Source organism: Anabrus simplex, chromosome 2, assembly GCF_040414725.1.
Source record: "Anabrus simplex isolate iqAnaSimp1 chromosome 2, ASM4041472v1, whole genome shotgun sequence".
NCBI classification, from domain to species: Eukaryota; Metazoa; Arthropoda; class Insecta; order Orthoptera; family Tettigoniidae; genus Anabrus; species Anabrus simplex.
This window is the reverse complement of record NC_090266.1, coordinates 174,720,247-174,735,192: the sequence shown is the minus strand read 5'-3', so window position 1 is coordinate 174,735,192 and position 14,946 is coordinate 174,720,247. Positions and strand designations below refer to the sequence as shown.

Sequence of the window (14,946 nt, the reverse complement as noted above, 5' to 3'; positions counted from 1 at the left end):
CGAAGAGAACTCGTTGAAAATTTTCCGGCAATACCTATTCCATGCGTCTGTACAATACAACGATCCATCAGGAAATTATTCTTGCTTTCTACAAAACTTACTTTTACGCAGCGTCAGCTATAACCGGCTACCGCTACATGCACGTCTCGCTTGTCGGGTGCGGCCACATTCAACGGCTAGCGATGTATAGGCCTAATCGCGAACGTTGAAAGTCAACGAACGAGTTTATTGCGCCACGGTATGGCCAACCGCCCTTGCGTTTTTCGTGCACATACCTCACAATTTCATCATCGACTTCTTTAAGGCGTCCTTGTCACGGACCACTGAGTGCATTTTTTTTTTTAGCTCTTTGTCTTCACGCTAACACCAAATATTGGCTTTAGTTAGGCCTATGCCGTATTTTCTTGCGGCTGCAAATTTTTTTTACATTTCCGAGTGTTTTATAAACATTAACTTAAAATTGGCATTATAATATAGACTAGAACCCATTGAAAATTTGCCGGCAATACCTTTTCCACGTATCTTTACAATACTACTATCTATCACGAAAATATTCCTGCTGTCTATAAACCTTAATTTTACTAAGCGTCAAGTACAATAGACGCGTTATGACTCTGCCACTGAGTAGCCACGGCTTTTCTAAGAATTCGAAGGGTCGCATGTTTTGATGCCATTCTGCAGATTTGAGAAACACACAGGCACTGTACACTGTACAACCGGTAGCGATGTGTAGTAAAGAGGCGGTCGTTTATTGTCAATGAGTTCTGTGCGCGTGTGAAAAGAAGCAGCGTGGTTACCGCGGTAGTTGCCAGTGGTATCCATTAACTTACTGTTAGGCCGCGAATGCAACAACCCGAGTTTTCGCATGAGATTCTGAGTAAAAAAAAGTCTTGGATTCGGAGAAATACGGTATCACTCCAGAGATTTCTGTGGCAAACACCTCAGCTTTCTTCTTCAAACAGCGTCACCTAACCTAACTGTATATGTACCCTATCATGAAAACATTCTTGAAACGCATGTAGAGAAATAACCTCCTCGCAAAAAATTTACATGTAAATAGCAGTAACTAGACTCGAGAAGATATGAAATATCCTCTGAAATCAGTGATGTACTCTGCCATATCTTGAGGTGTATGACATTCTTACGTAATTTCCGTATATAACACTAAAATTAAGATATCGTTTATTCAGTCTTTATTTTTACGAGTTAACAACTGCTATTGGCCACGTTATTTGCGCATTTATTACGAAAACGTGTTATACTCTTTCATTTCGAATTTTCTTTAGAGAACAGCAGTCGATGGGTATTACTAATCAACTCCAACATCGCCTTTGAATGTCAACGAGAGAGCTCGCAAATGCACAAAGTGAGAAAACTATACCGTACCGCTACCGAAGATGATCGATAGGATTTTGTTGCAAACGTTTCAGTTTTCTTATTCAAACAGCGTCACGTATCCTAACTTTACCGTACTATACGTATGATGAAAACACTCTTTAAGCGCCGGTAGAGAAATTATACCTTTCTCGCTATAAATTTTCATAATAGCCTTTCCGTAATTTAACCAGACGCGACAAAATACAAGCTAACCTATGAAATCAATTAAGCACTCTGCCACATCTCGAGGTGTATCCCATTCTTACGTAATTGCAGTATTTAGCCTCAAAATTAAGCGGTCGTTTAGTCAGCCTTAATTTTTAACGAGTTAACAACCATTATCGGACACGTTATTTACGCATTTATTACGAAAATATGTTCTCTATCATTTCAAATTTTCTTTACGGAACAGCTGTCGACGGATATTACTAATCAACTCCGACATCGCCTTCGAATGTCGACGAGAGAAATCGCTAGTGTACATAGCGAGGAAACGATGCCGAAGGTAATCGATCGCATGCAATATCATCACTGGGGTGCATAAATCGGTAACGGAAAAAATCGTGCGCGCTTAATCGCTCGTAATAACGGATGGGCCAGTGATAGGGTTCTCGCTGTAACCGAAGGACGATACACAGTTTTATATAGGAATTTTGAAGGGACAGAAAAAAGTCGTCGCTATAACAGAGTTCTCGTTATATGCCGTACTCGCTATAGCGGACTTCTACTGTAAATGAATATTGTTACTTGGGTAGTAAAATAACTAGCAATGGCAGAAGTAAGGACATAAAATGCAGATTGGCACAAGCAAGGAAGAGCTTTCTTAAGAAAAGAAATTTGCTCACTTCAAACAAGGATATTGGAATTAGAAAGATGTTTTTGAAGACTTTTGTGTGGAGCGTGGCATTGTATGGAAATGAAACATGGACGATAACTAGCTCTGAAAGAAAGAGAATAGAAGCTTTTGAAATGTGGTGTTACAGAAGGATGCTGAAGGGGAGAGGGATAGATCGGATCACGAATGAAGAGATACCGAATCGAATTGGCGAGAGGAGATCGATTTGGCTAAATTTGACGAGAAGAAGAGATAGAATGATAGGACACATCTTAAGACACCCAGGACTTGTTCAGCTGGTTTTTGAAGGAAGTGTTGGTGGTAAGAATGGTAGGGGTAGACCAAGGTATGAATATGACAAGCAGATTAGAGCAGATGTAGGATGCAATAGTTATGTAGAAATGAAAAGGTTAGCACAGGATAGGGTGGCATGGAGTACTGCATCAAACCAGTCTATGGACTGATGAGTCAAACAACAACATGAACTGCTTTGTCAAATTATGATAAAATGTATCGTATCAGTAATGTAGGAATTATTTGTTAAGAAGGAAGTTACGCTTCTCAGTGTCAACTTGTCAGTGTCTGTCAAACACTAAATATAACACTATAATATACCTGAAAAAAAAAAGCACACTATTAAACGAAGAATGGCATGTTTTGTTCTTGAAAGAACAGCAGATTATATCAAATCACAATTCTTTTATTAATTGATGAAAATTGTAAAGAAACTTAGAAACAAATTGTCTAAATTCTGTTTATACCCTTTAACTTTACACTGTGTCATACTCCAGTTGATGTCAACAGCTACTTTGATTGTACTTTTAGCTTTATTATTATTATTATTATTATTATTATTATTATTATTATTATCATATTTTAATTGTTTTAGAAATACTATAGGGGTTGTTTAATTGAGCATTTAGTGGGCCGGCTAGTTTACCAGTAATTTTCTGTTACATCATTTTCTGTATCATTTTCTAGTGCTGTCAATGCCATTCATGGATGTCTATCTGCAGTTTTATCATTATATTTACTGTTGTGTATTACAACAAGAAGAATAAAAACTACAAGATCTAAACACACTTGTCCCATGTTACTCATGTTTACTGGACGACTGAAATGCTATGGTATTCCTGTCTCGATAATTAGTGCATGCAAGTCTCTATCTTTCAAGTCAAGTTTAACTAAACTACCTGACCTTGACCTTATCAGCGACAATCTGGGTTATGAATAGAATGATGGGAGTTGGACTGAAAAATCCCTGGAAATCACTGCCAGCATTCCTGGACAACTAGAATTCATGGAATGTACACTAATTAGAATGCAAGATGACCATAACAAAAGGTTTGGACCTGTACAGAAGAATTCCAGTATGTCTGCAGAATGGTTTTAAAAGAAAGGATGACATAGCATGGTGTAAAAAGTGTCCTGGAACCTACAAGTTGAAGTGTCTGCTTAAGACAAATGCATGAAACAAACGGTGATGTCACCTGTCCGGTGTTAGAGGTGTCTGCTTAAATGAGTCTTATTTAACACGTGTGGTATGTAAAATAAAATCGGTTCCATTAAAAAATGCCCATACAGGGAGGTGTCCTCTGAATAATGGTGTCTGTTAGGGTAGGTTGGACTGTACATTTCTCAGATTAGGTTTCTAACGTTGATCAAATAATATACCTTTACATGAAATATATGATATTTCCCACACAAAATTTTAGAGAAAATATGTATACTGTACGATATGCAATGCAAACGAATGACTGGCTAAAATGCTGAACTGTGGTTACAGAGTAACGTGGTTCTTGATCAAAGGAGAGTCCAATATATACAAATGAAGTGAATAAAAATTTTGTTTCTTGTAATGAGAGAATAAAAAAGCAAAAGCAATCCATACCGTAACTAATTACATCAGTCTCATTGGAATTCTGCATCTTGCTGGATGCAACAGCTGCTCTGTATAGTCCTCCATCCTCTCTTCTCTGAACTATGGGCAAACCTTCTCTATCGTGTTGATCTTGCCTCTTCCTTGCTTCTTCCAAAACTAGTTCTGAAGGAGATTTCAACTGGGTAGCTCCTGAAGTTTTATAGGCAGAGCAAGTAGATGTAGTTACTTCAGAAGTCGTAATTCTCTTTTCTGAAGAAGATGCACACATCTGGCTACTTCTACTGGAATTTGGGATGGATTTTGCTTGATGAATAATACTGACTTCTTCCCTACGACCAATATTTCCACTCCTGGAAGTTTTATTTTGATCCATAGCAATTTCCATGGAATTAATTCTAACTCCTGAAGAAAATTCTGACTTCCTTATGCTTACTACTTTATCATCTAATTCCTTGATTGTTGCATTTGGCCACTGAACTGGAACAGCTCCAGGTATAACAGTTTTGCCCTCAATGGGAAAATCCACACTTTTCTTAGGTCTTGATGTTAACACACTTTTTCTAGAGTCTCCCTTATGGTCCCTTGTAATTTCACTAGTTTGCTGTAGAACCCCAAACGTACCAAGTCCTGCAACATCTGTCCTGACATTCAAACTTACAGGCCACATACTGGGTCTAGATTTTGGAACTGATATTAAATTCCTATTTTCATGTGTAAAATCTGAATGTATCTGCCCCCCAATATTTGACTTATATGAAACAAGTTCAGTTTCTTTTGAGAAGTCTACAACTTGTGCTTGTGTTCCCTTTAATCTTACAGACGCAGAAAAACTAATTGAACCATCTTTTGTATAATGCTTGTCAGATTTTGTCCTACATAACTCAACACCATGCCTAGGCTGCTGTAGCTTTTTCTGGCTTCCTCTAAATGAGGACTGATAATGATCACTTGAGGAGTTATAACACGGAGAACTCTTGAGTCCTGAACTTGCTTTGGACTGAATATGTTCACCTGAAATATTCTGTCCACCAGTATTCACTATTTGAGATGCATTTACACCTACACTTCCATTACAGGATTTGTTACTTGAGAGCAATGTAGGTTCAAATTCTCTCAAATTGCTACGGTTGGATACAGGCATCCTATCTTTACTAGTACTAATAGCTTGTCGAAAACTGTTCCTCCTTTCACGAATTCCGAGTCCTGCCACAATTGCACTTATTTCTTTTTGTGCTTCTACTGACAAATTCTGTTGCAACTCTGTCCTATCAGCTACTCCACTATACTGAGGGTTAACAATTTTGTTTTCAACCCGTGGTTTATTAGGCACATCTGGAGTATGGTGATACTCAATGAAGTTTTGAGAAACTTTATAAGATTCTTTGTCCACATGACTTGGCACACACTTTTCTTGCATGGTATCAGTAACTACATGTACACGAACAGTATTACTTGGAGCTGTGAAAGACAAATCTTCCAATGTAAATGACTCTAAACTTCTCCGTCTTCTAGAGTGGATTGCACTAGCTGTGTTAATGGTTATATGTGAATCATCTGTATTTTTTCTAGGAAATGGTCTTGTAACAATATGAGATACTGACTGGTCCCTACCATCAGCTGTATCTGATATAACCTTTCTATCCTTAACTTTATCCTTTATTAGTTTCTTTGGAGGGATGGAAGGTTTGGAATCACTTGGAAGTTTGTCTTTAACCAATACATCAGCACTATTATGAACTGAATCTAGTCTTCTTGGGTTTCCAATGTCTCCGCTTGTATCAGATGGGTTTAGAGATGATGAACTCTCATCACAGCTTGCCACAGACAACTTGTAGCACTCTCCAGAACCTAACACCTTAAGAGACTTGCTACGTTTTATTGGAACAGCTGGACGGACAGACTGTACAGGGGGTCCATGTACTGTAGCTGGTTGAGGAACACGTAATATGCCTTTACAAGGAATGGGCTGGTTCACAATTTCCACCTTACGAACAGCTCCGAGTGAGTGACTGCGGGTGACTTGCTGCGATGATCGATGCTTAGGATGTAAGTTGCGAGTTTCACGGTTAGATGGGGCCCTTTCAAATAAAGCTTTCAACTTAGCAATTCTAGGTTTCTGGAGAAGACTACCAACGCTGTCACTATTGGATGATTGTTCCACTATGGAACGTTGCTTTTCTGTGAGGTTTTCAACTTCTTTCTCATGCTTTGATGAGGCAATATGATGTTTCTTTTTATTAGGTGATGGAGAGATATCAGCCTTTTCATTGAGAGAGTCTTCTTTCTCTTTGCTGTCTTGTTTCTCTGGAATCAAAATGAGTTTCCAATGAGCTCAAAAATATTTTGATCAAAGACTAAAAAATTTAATATGAAAATGAAAATTACCTTCACTGCCATTCTCAGGTGCAACAGTGGCATACATTGGCTCAGGACCTTCTTTAACCAACGGCATACCATTAACATCAATATTCTCATACGGATGCGAATCGATCATACGCAGCTGCTCGCAAAACAGTTCTTTCACAGCATGGTGAACCAAAATATATTGCTCTTTAGTCTGCACCATCGCTATACGTTGTCTCCTCATATCACGGACCAATTTGAAGAGGCTGAAGTCTTTTGTAAGCTTCTGAAAAATAAACAGACCAAACTCATACAAGTTTCGGTGTACCCTAGCAATAAAAACCTAAGTACAAAACCTAAACAAACAAGACACTTTTGTACAAAACCTAAACAAACAAGACACTTTTGATACCTCTCATTCTACAAAAGGGATATTATTTACAGCATATACAACTTAAATTCAAATCCTCAATTCCTTTTTTTAAAATAATGATAATCATTAGGTGTCCTATATTAACTCCTGGACCAGCCTTACGGCGTAGGGGTAGCATGCCTACCTCTTACTGAAGGGTCCTGGCGCCAGTCTAAGAATGTTAATTCTGGACTGAGGTTTGGGACCTGGAGAGGGGTTCACTCAGCATCAACTGACCAACTGAGGAGTTGTCTGATATTAGAAACAACAAATCTGGTCACAAAAGCCAAGCATACAGCTAAAGATATGACTGCATTGACCACATGGCACTCCAGTATCTGCAGGCGATCTGGCCAGTCTTTGATGTGGGTATGTGTTTATTTGGACTGCACAATAGGAGCTCATGTGATGTGTTGGTGCTTACGTTCGTAAGTGCATTGTGTAACAACGTATTTAAATTAGGCCTACTGTACATATGTATACAGCTGACGTGTTCATGCTTAATTTTATGTCCTATTAAATACACTCTAAAGAAACCTGAATAGCATATTCATGTCACTCTCTGGAACATTCATAATATTCCCACCATAAGAAATTTAAATTAACGTTCCCGGCCACACTGCGCTCACGATGCACCAGCGACGACTGGCCTGGATGAGGATTTGGTAGAGAACTTAATATCATGGTCCTAGAGTGTTGGCCTACAGTTGTAGGGAGCGTCAGCAAATACTTTAGTATATTAAAGTATTTGGTGTCAGTCACGAATGGAGAGGTGTTTAGAAGAGCAGAAGCGAGATGATGTTTTATGACACAAATAAACAGATGACGGGATCATCTAATAGGCCATATACTTAGACATGATGGGTTATTGAAAAAAATAATAGAGGGCTCCATAGAGGAAAAAAAAAAGGGTGACAAAGATTAGAGTACATGACACAAATATTAGATGACATGAGATGTGACCCCCTACTACGAACTGAAAAGGAAAGCAGAGAAACGTGAAGAATGGAGAGCTGCTGCCAACCAGCCTCATGGCTGATGGAGAGTGAGAGAGAGAGAGAGAGAGAAAGAGAGAAGTGAATTGTGTAACGTACCGGTACATCAAATTAGGCCTACTGTACTTACGCATAGTGGTTTGCAGGACATTCAGTTATGGAGAATAAGAAAGCTAGACACTTTATGAATGATGAAAAATAAGTTTATTGAGAAAGCGAATACTAATCCACAAACGAAACATGTGCAAATCGCCCAGATATTGGACATTCCTACAATAACTTTACATATAATTGTAAGTGAAGTATATAGTTTACATCTCTAAGAACGTTTTTTCTTGATATTTTGCTATGTTGGTGTTCTTAAAAATGTATTATTTCATTATTTATTTCATTAATTATAATTCTAAACACTTGTTTCTTTCTTTTCATTGTAATTATTCTTATGTTCAAACCTAACCCTAAATTTAACAGTGTAATTGTTTTTAATTTTTTAGCACGTTCCCTGTTTACAAAGTCTTCTTCTCTTTTTTTTTTTTTTTTTTTTTTCCGGTTCCCACAAAAACGTCCTAACCAGTTTTGGCTGTACTTACTCCCTGCCTGGTTGAGAGGCTCCATAGCAAGCATGGTTAGCAGTTAGTAGAGATCAGGCCCTCATCGCCATTAGACCTATCTGAGTCGGTGCGATGTAAAAAAAAAAAAAAAAAAAAAAAAAGGCCCAGCAGAAAAACACAGCATATTCAACAGGGCCAGTGGGGAGTAAGTAGTTCATTTCTGCATAGTTTAGTTTGGTTCATTTTTCTTTGCGGTTCCCATTTCATTTTAGTTTTACATTCCTTTTTAGACTGCTCTTTCATATCTGGTGGAACATCACTCTCACAATTTGCCAATCTCAAGTTCTCTTCAGGACTTAGTTCTTTCAATCCATAGTTACATTCACATTCTTCCAGAACACTGTTGTTCACTATCACTTTATGAGATGTGTTCCCTGGTACATTGGATCTCATCAACATGACATGTTTACCACCTACATCTCACAAGTTTTCATAACAATTAAAACTGTTCAAGGTGACATTGGTTCAACACCTGTATTTCCTCAAGATGCCAGTTGAATGCAATTCTCATTGTTTTATGTATGTTTTGTGACAGTTTGTATTTTACAGTGGCATCTTCGTTCAAGCATTTTATTTACGAGGGAAGTGTCTGAACTGGGGAACTGCAGATCGTGCTGAAAATTTGCATACACATTGGGTGAACTCAACTAGGCAGAATCGTGGAGAAAAAAAAAAAAAAGGAATTTCCAAAATTAAGTTTCCCTCATACTAGAAGGCACAATTAAGATTCACATGTTTAAAATGGTGCGCCGGTGGCATGATTCGCTGTGCTGGAGATCGCTTTGCTACAGAACAGTGCTCCCCGTACTCTGGAGCTTGCACTTGATGAGAAACGACAGATGCAGCAAACGCTTTCAATATATTCATACACAGGAAGTGTCTTGTGTTTTCAGTGATGAATGTAAACATTGGAACAGGTATTTTTTGTCTGGAGGAAAAATACAGATGTGTTGAAATGCTCTCACAAAAGAACTATCAATACAGTCATATCAAAACTGACAATGAAATTTCACTGGGAGGCTGAGGCGACCATTAGAAAGCAATGAACAAGACTTTAGCCACCATTTTGAATTTTAAGATCCTGAAATCAACACTGAAATGTCTAATAAGATTGCATGCATTAGCATATCGCTGGACGTAGATAGCCCTGGTGACCAGATGAGGCAAGCACATTAACTCGAGCTTTCTGTGCCAGGCCGTTAACAGACGTTCCTTTGAGAGAGCAGCCATGAATCAAAGAAAAAGATTTCTCTTCTTCCGGTGAAATAACTTCGGAAGAAAGGGAGACAGGTTGACGTGTGATTAAACTAATTGAAAATCATGGGTGCCAGCACTGCCTCGGAGTCGTGTCTGGAGAGAAATAGTGACAGCGAAAGTGACAGTCGAAGCAGCAAAATCTCATCTGCATTATCTGAAAGAGGAGACAGCACACCACTGCCAGGTACGAGAGGTGTTACAGATCCGTGTTTGAGCCCGGAGTCAGATTTCTGTCAATCCAGTGAAGTGACATTGGCAGTCACACCGCACTGACATATCTACTAGTTCAAGCTATGCTTCCAGTCCACAGAAGAAAATGAAACACACAATAGATCTTGCGTACAAGATGAGAGCTATACATTTATGGTTAAATAAGGGGGTATAGTGATGTCACTACAACTATACATGTGGAAGAACCAATTAGTATCTACCTCAGTAAGTCCCATTGAACACAGGAATTTGATGTATAAAAAATTATTTTCTCGCCTTGCAGAAACAAGAAGGTTGAAGCAGAATGTTTGCGATGAAGACCTATGAGTGTGGGCCTTGGACATTTCAAGAGAGTTTTCAACGGGACAGTGCATCTACTGGTTGGTTGAGTTGCTTCAAGGAAAAGTACCAAATCAAAAGTAGAAAAATCATGAAATTAGTATCTCGTGCATATCTGCAAGCAGAGAAAAAAAGATAAAGTCACAAAGATATTTTTGAAAGCAGTCACAGAGCGATTTTTAGATTACACCCCTTTTTCAATATACAATACAGATCAGAGTGTTTTTGTGCATGAACTGATAGCAAAAAAGACTATCCTTTGTTGGTGAGAAACATACAGAAGCGGTTGCTCAGTTAGTTAGTGCATTCACCCATTCGTACACAATTATGCATACTGTTAGTATAACCAGTACGCTTATCCCAAAATTAATCATTGTACCACAGGAGGCAACTGGAACTTTTGGTCTGAGAGTTTTCAAAGAAATGTTTCATGCTGTAAATATAATTGTAATAGCCACGAAACCTGTGAAAATTGGGAAAAATTAATTAAAGTATTCATTTAAAGGAAACCACCTTCACATTCAAGGAAGACAAGTGTGTGCTACTGTTAGATTTCCTGGACTACTTATAGTGATAAATACTGCACTGAAGAAATTCCTCCTGGCAAAAGTATAGAAATTCTCTACATTCCTCCCGGCAGTAAAGGGAAAATACAGCCCTAGGATAAGTTTTTCGCCATTTAACAGGCATTATGCCAGATTGTGAAGACTTTCGGTTTGATCTTTATCAGAGAAATAGCATATTGAAAATGCAATCCTTCATTCATTTACAATTTTCTTCCCCACGGTTCAAGGACATGATTTAAAATTAATGGCTCACAACCAGTTACACAACGGAGAAACTAACAGAGTTCAAAGTGCCTGCAAAATATTGCCTTCAAACAAGTAAGGAAAACTGTGAAGAACAATGTGTCCATAAAGTGCATATTCGTTGTGCGTGCTGCAATTTTTTTTGGTGTTTTTATCATGCAATTAACACACTTCATTTAGGTTTCACATTTGTTCCCTAACATTAAAGAGACCTTGGCATACAACAACCTGCCAGTTCATTCGTTCTCTCTCTCTCTCTCTCTCTCTCTCTCTCTCTCTCTCCACCACAACTGCAACTCCACTCTGCGGTGTACCGCGCCAGTAAAATGCAAGGGTTGTCCAGTAGCTGCATTGAATCAAGATTTCAACAGCTTCAACTTTGAAGTGGCAGCTAAAATTTTATACATAGTTATCTTATTGTCTCCTCATCCTCTCCACCAAATTGCATCTTCAGTTTCGATATGACCTTATTGACAGTTCCCTTCTCAGCATTCAAGAACAGGACCTGTTGAACAGTTTGGATGGTATGTTGCTATTTTTGTTTCCTTTGTGGCTTACATCTCTTTAAACAGTGTGTTTATTTGTTGTGCTTATTGGTATTTACAGGTATCACTACCAGCTGCATGGAAAGCATTAACATAAATGTGGACAGCTACGCTTACTATCACCTTGAATGAGCTATCATATGACAGTAATGTGAACAACTCTGATGACGATGATGATGACGATTTGACTGTCACTGATCGCTTACACAGAAACATAAGAGACGCATATGTAGATACGGACTATAAACAAAAGGCTGTTGAGTATTGGAAAAACGGTAAGAGGCACTCACTTGTCCTCTCGACTATTAAACATAAGTTCTGTCATTTAAAAAGTAAGAAAGATTTATATTTGTGGGCAGAGCAAGAGAAAAACTGCAGAGAATAATGTGCCGTAAATACCCAATCTGACGTTGCCCAGTAAAATAATGAAGTAATAAAACAGTGTGGGCTATACTAGCTGTGCAGGACAAAAAATGCACAGGGTTTAAAGCCAGCCATTCATGGGTGCAGCACTTTAAGGACCACTAGAATATAATTTCGTGCCGGGATGAATGGCTCGGACAGTTGAGGCTCTGGGCTACAGGGCTTCTGACCCCAAATTAGCAGGTTCGATCCTGGCTCAGTCCGGTGTCATTTGAAGGTGCTCAAATAAGTCTTCCTCGTGTCAATAGCTTTACTGGCTTGTAAAAGAACTCCTACGAGACTAAATTCCGGCACCCTGGCATCTCCAAAAATCGTAAATTTAGTTAGCGGGGTGTAAAGCCATTATTGTTATTGTTGTTACTATTATTATTATTATTATTATTATTATTATTATTATTATTATTATTTCGTGGAAAATAACAACTGTGACAATGTCAAAGGAAGTCCATCAAGAAACAGACATGTCAGCAGCGGAAATATTCGTAGGAAAGATTACAGCTGTTCTGGAGTCTCACGGCACTAGGAACTTACGAAAAGCGATCAAAGTGGGTTCAATTTGGAGATGTGTTTGGGTAGGATACTGGCTATAAAAGGAGCAAAAACGGTTTGCTCGAAAGTGCAATCAGTGGGGGTCACAAAGCACAATTATGCAATAATGTCAACAGTGACAGCAGCAGGTAAGCTGCTAGGATAGTTTTTTAAAGGTACAGTCAAAGGTTCCACCTTCACAATACTTTTTTTTGTTTAATTAGCAATAAACAAATGTCGGGACATATTTCATCCTTCCTGGTGGACATCATCAGCCGAAATACTTGTAAGATAAGTAAAATAGAAAAAGAAAAATACACATTAAAATGCAATTCGGTTTACCGAATACGTCAAGTTAAAATGCATAATAAAATTTGAAGAATGTTCCTGAAATGCCGGAGCACAATTTATTGCTGATGTAGTTCTGTTAAATAGAAAATAAAATTGTTTAACGCATGTTATAGTTCCATTACAGTTTGATGATCAAGCTCTTCTTGTTGGCGTGATGATGTGTTGTTGATGATTCTTGGTTAGGTTATGAGGCAGGCGGAATATTTGATTGCGAGTGCACACATGGAGAAAAATTGTGTCGTGGTTGAATATTCCAAAAATGAAAGGGACGGTTATTAGCAATGTTAAAAGTAGGCAAGGTTGAAGCATCTTAAAATTACAAGTGAAATTGAATTAATATTCGACGCATCTGACTACTTATGTCCTAGTCTGCCAAACAGAGGTTACTCTCGATACGTGTGTTACAGCTGACAGCTGACTGAAGGTGAATTGTGCAGGCAGTGTGTGATGAAAGCCTGCCTACTTTTAACGTTGCTAACAGCCGTCGTTTTTGTTCTAGGACACAATTTTTCTCCATGTGTGCACTCACAGTCAAATATTCCGCCTGCCTCATAACCTAACCAAGAATCATCAACAATACATCATCACGCCAACAAGAAGAGCTCGATCATCGAACTCTAATGGAATTGTGTTAAACAATTTTATCTTCTATTTAACAGAACTATAAAAGCAATTGTGCTCTGGCATTTTCAGAACCTTCTTCAAATTTTATTAGGCATTTTCACTTGATGTACTTGGTAACCCAAATCTTATTTTAATGTGTATTTGTCTTTGTCTCTTTTACTTATCTTACAAGTATTTCGGCTGATGATGTTCACCAAGAAGGACGAAACATGTCGACATTTGTTAAAAGCTAACTAAGCAAAAAACAAAAATTAGTATTGTAAAGGTGGAACCTTTGACTGTACCTTTAAAACAGTATACTAACAACAATACGGGCTTTGCAATGAAATTAATTTTATGCAATAAGCAGCTAAGATCTCTATTCATAAGAACCTAAAGGTGTTTTTAGTAAAAGGGTGAAAGAAACAATGTTTTCACATGCAAGTATTTTCGGTGTTCCTATATTTGGAAAAATGGGATCTGCAGAATTGAAAGATTGGTATCATAACATACTCAAACGTCAAATGCTCTCTGGTGATGTTATGCTTCTTCCGCATTCCTTTTCTGGACATAAATCTTTAGAAAGAGCACATACAACTGATGATTGATTGCTCCTGGGGCCACAGCCCCTTGTCAACCATTGGATGTACAGTATATGAATTTAGGATCTGGAAAAGTTTTATACGCAGACTTTCAAACACTGGTTATTGAATTTTGAATTTCAAAATTAATTTATCCCAGAGAAATACAATGTTAAAAATGCAATCTCTGACATATCACTAATTGCTGTCCCCTCGTTTTACTTCAATGTAGCAATATTCAAGGTACCAAAGTCAGTACCTGTGCGACAATCCCAGACCTTTTGAACACCCTGTGCAATACTGTTTCGACAACAATGCAATACAATGTTTACTTGCACTCCTCTGCGTTACATGTGATGTGGGTGGTGTAAAATCAGCTTGTTCATTCATTCATTATTTATTTACCATAAACCTTTACAGCATCTATGGAAGGTCAGGGGAAAAGGACAAGCCCCCTACACGTTGTGCCCCCTGACCTTTGAAATAATTACCTAAATCCTAAAGTAAAACCGTCATATACACTATTTACAGGTAAAGTAACAAAGTATAGCCTAATATATACATATTTCTCCTTTATACAACCTTTCACTCCCTCATTCATTCTTCCACATGTTCACATGCATTTTCTCACCGTATGTGCTTCTTAACATAACATTTAACATTATTACAACGAGCATCACTCAAGGTAAAAACTATGTGGAGTAACTTGACTATTGGTTCCGTTTAGTCTGCATTGCAATGATATCCATTTGTTATATATTACACAATTCAAAAATAAAACAATATCTGCAATATATTTTTAGGATGTGACATAAAATGTCCTATGCCGCAGCACAGCTTGTTAG

General features: G+C 38.1%; 1 protein-coding gene across 1 annotated transcript in view; it reads right to left on the bottom strand.

Moving 5' to 3' along the window:
* Positions 1–14,946, bottom strand: part of LOC136863976 (uncharacterized) — a 163,382-nt gene that overhangs the window by 84,672 nt on the left and 63,764 nt on the right. The window contains exons 6-7 of the mRNA XM_067140446.2: positions 6,480–6,723; positions 4,104–6,398 (exon numbers count right to left, since the gene is read on the bottom strand). Coding sequence (XP_066996547.2) covers positions 4,104–6,398; positions 6,480–6,723 — 2,539 coding nt within the window. The remainder of the gene's footprint in view (positions 1–4,103; positions 6,399–6,479; positions 6,724–14,946) is intronic.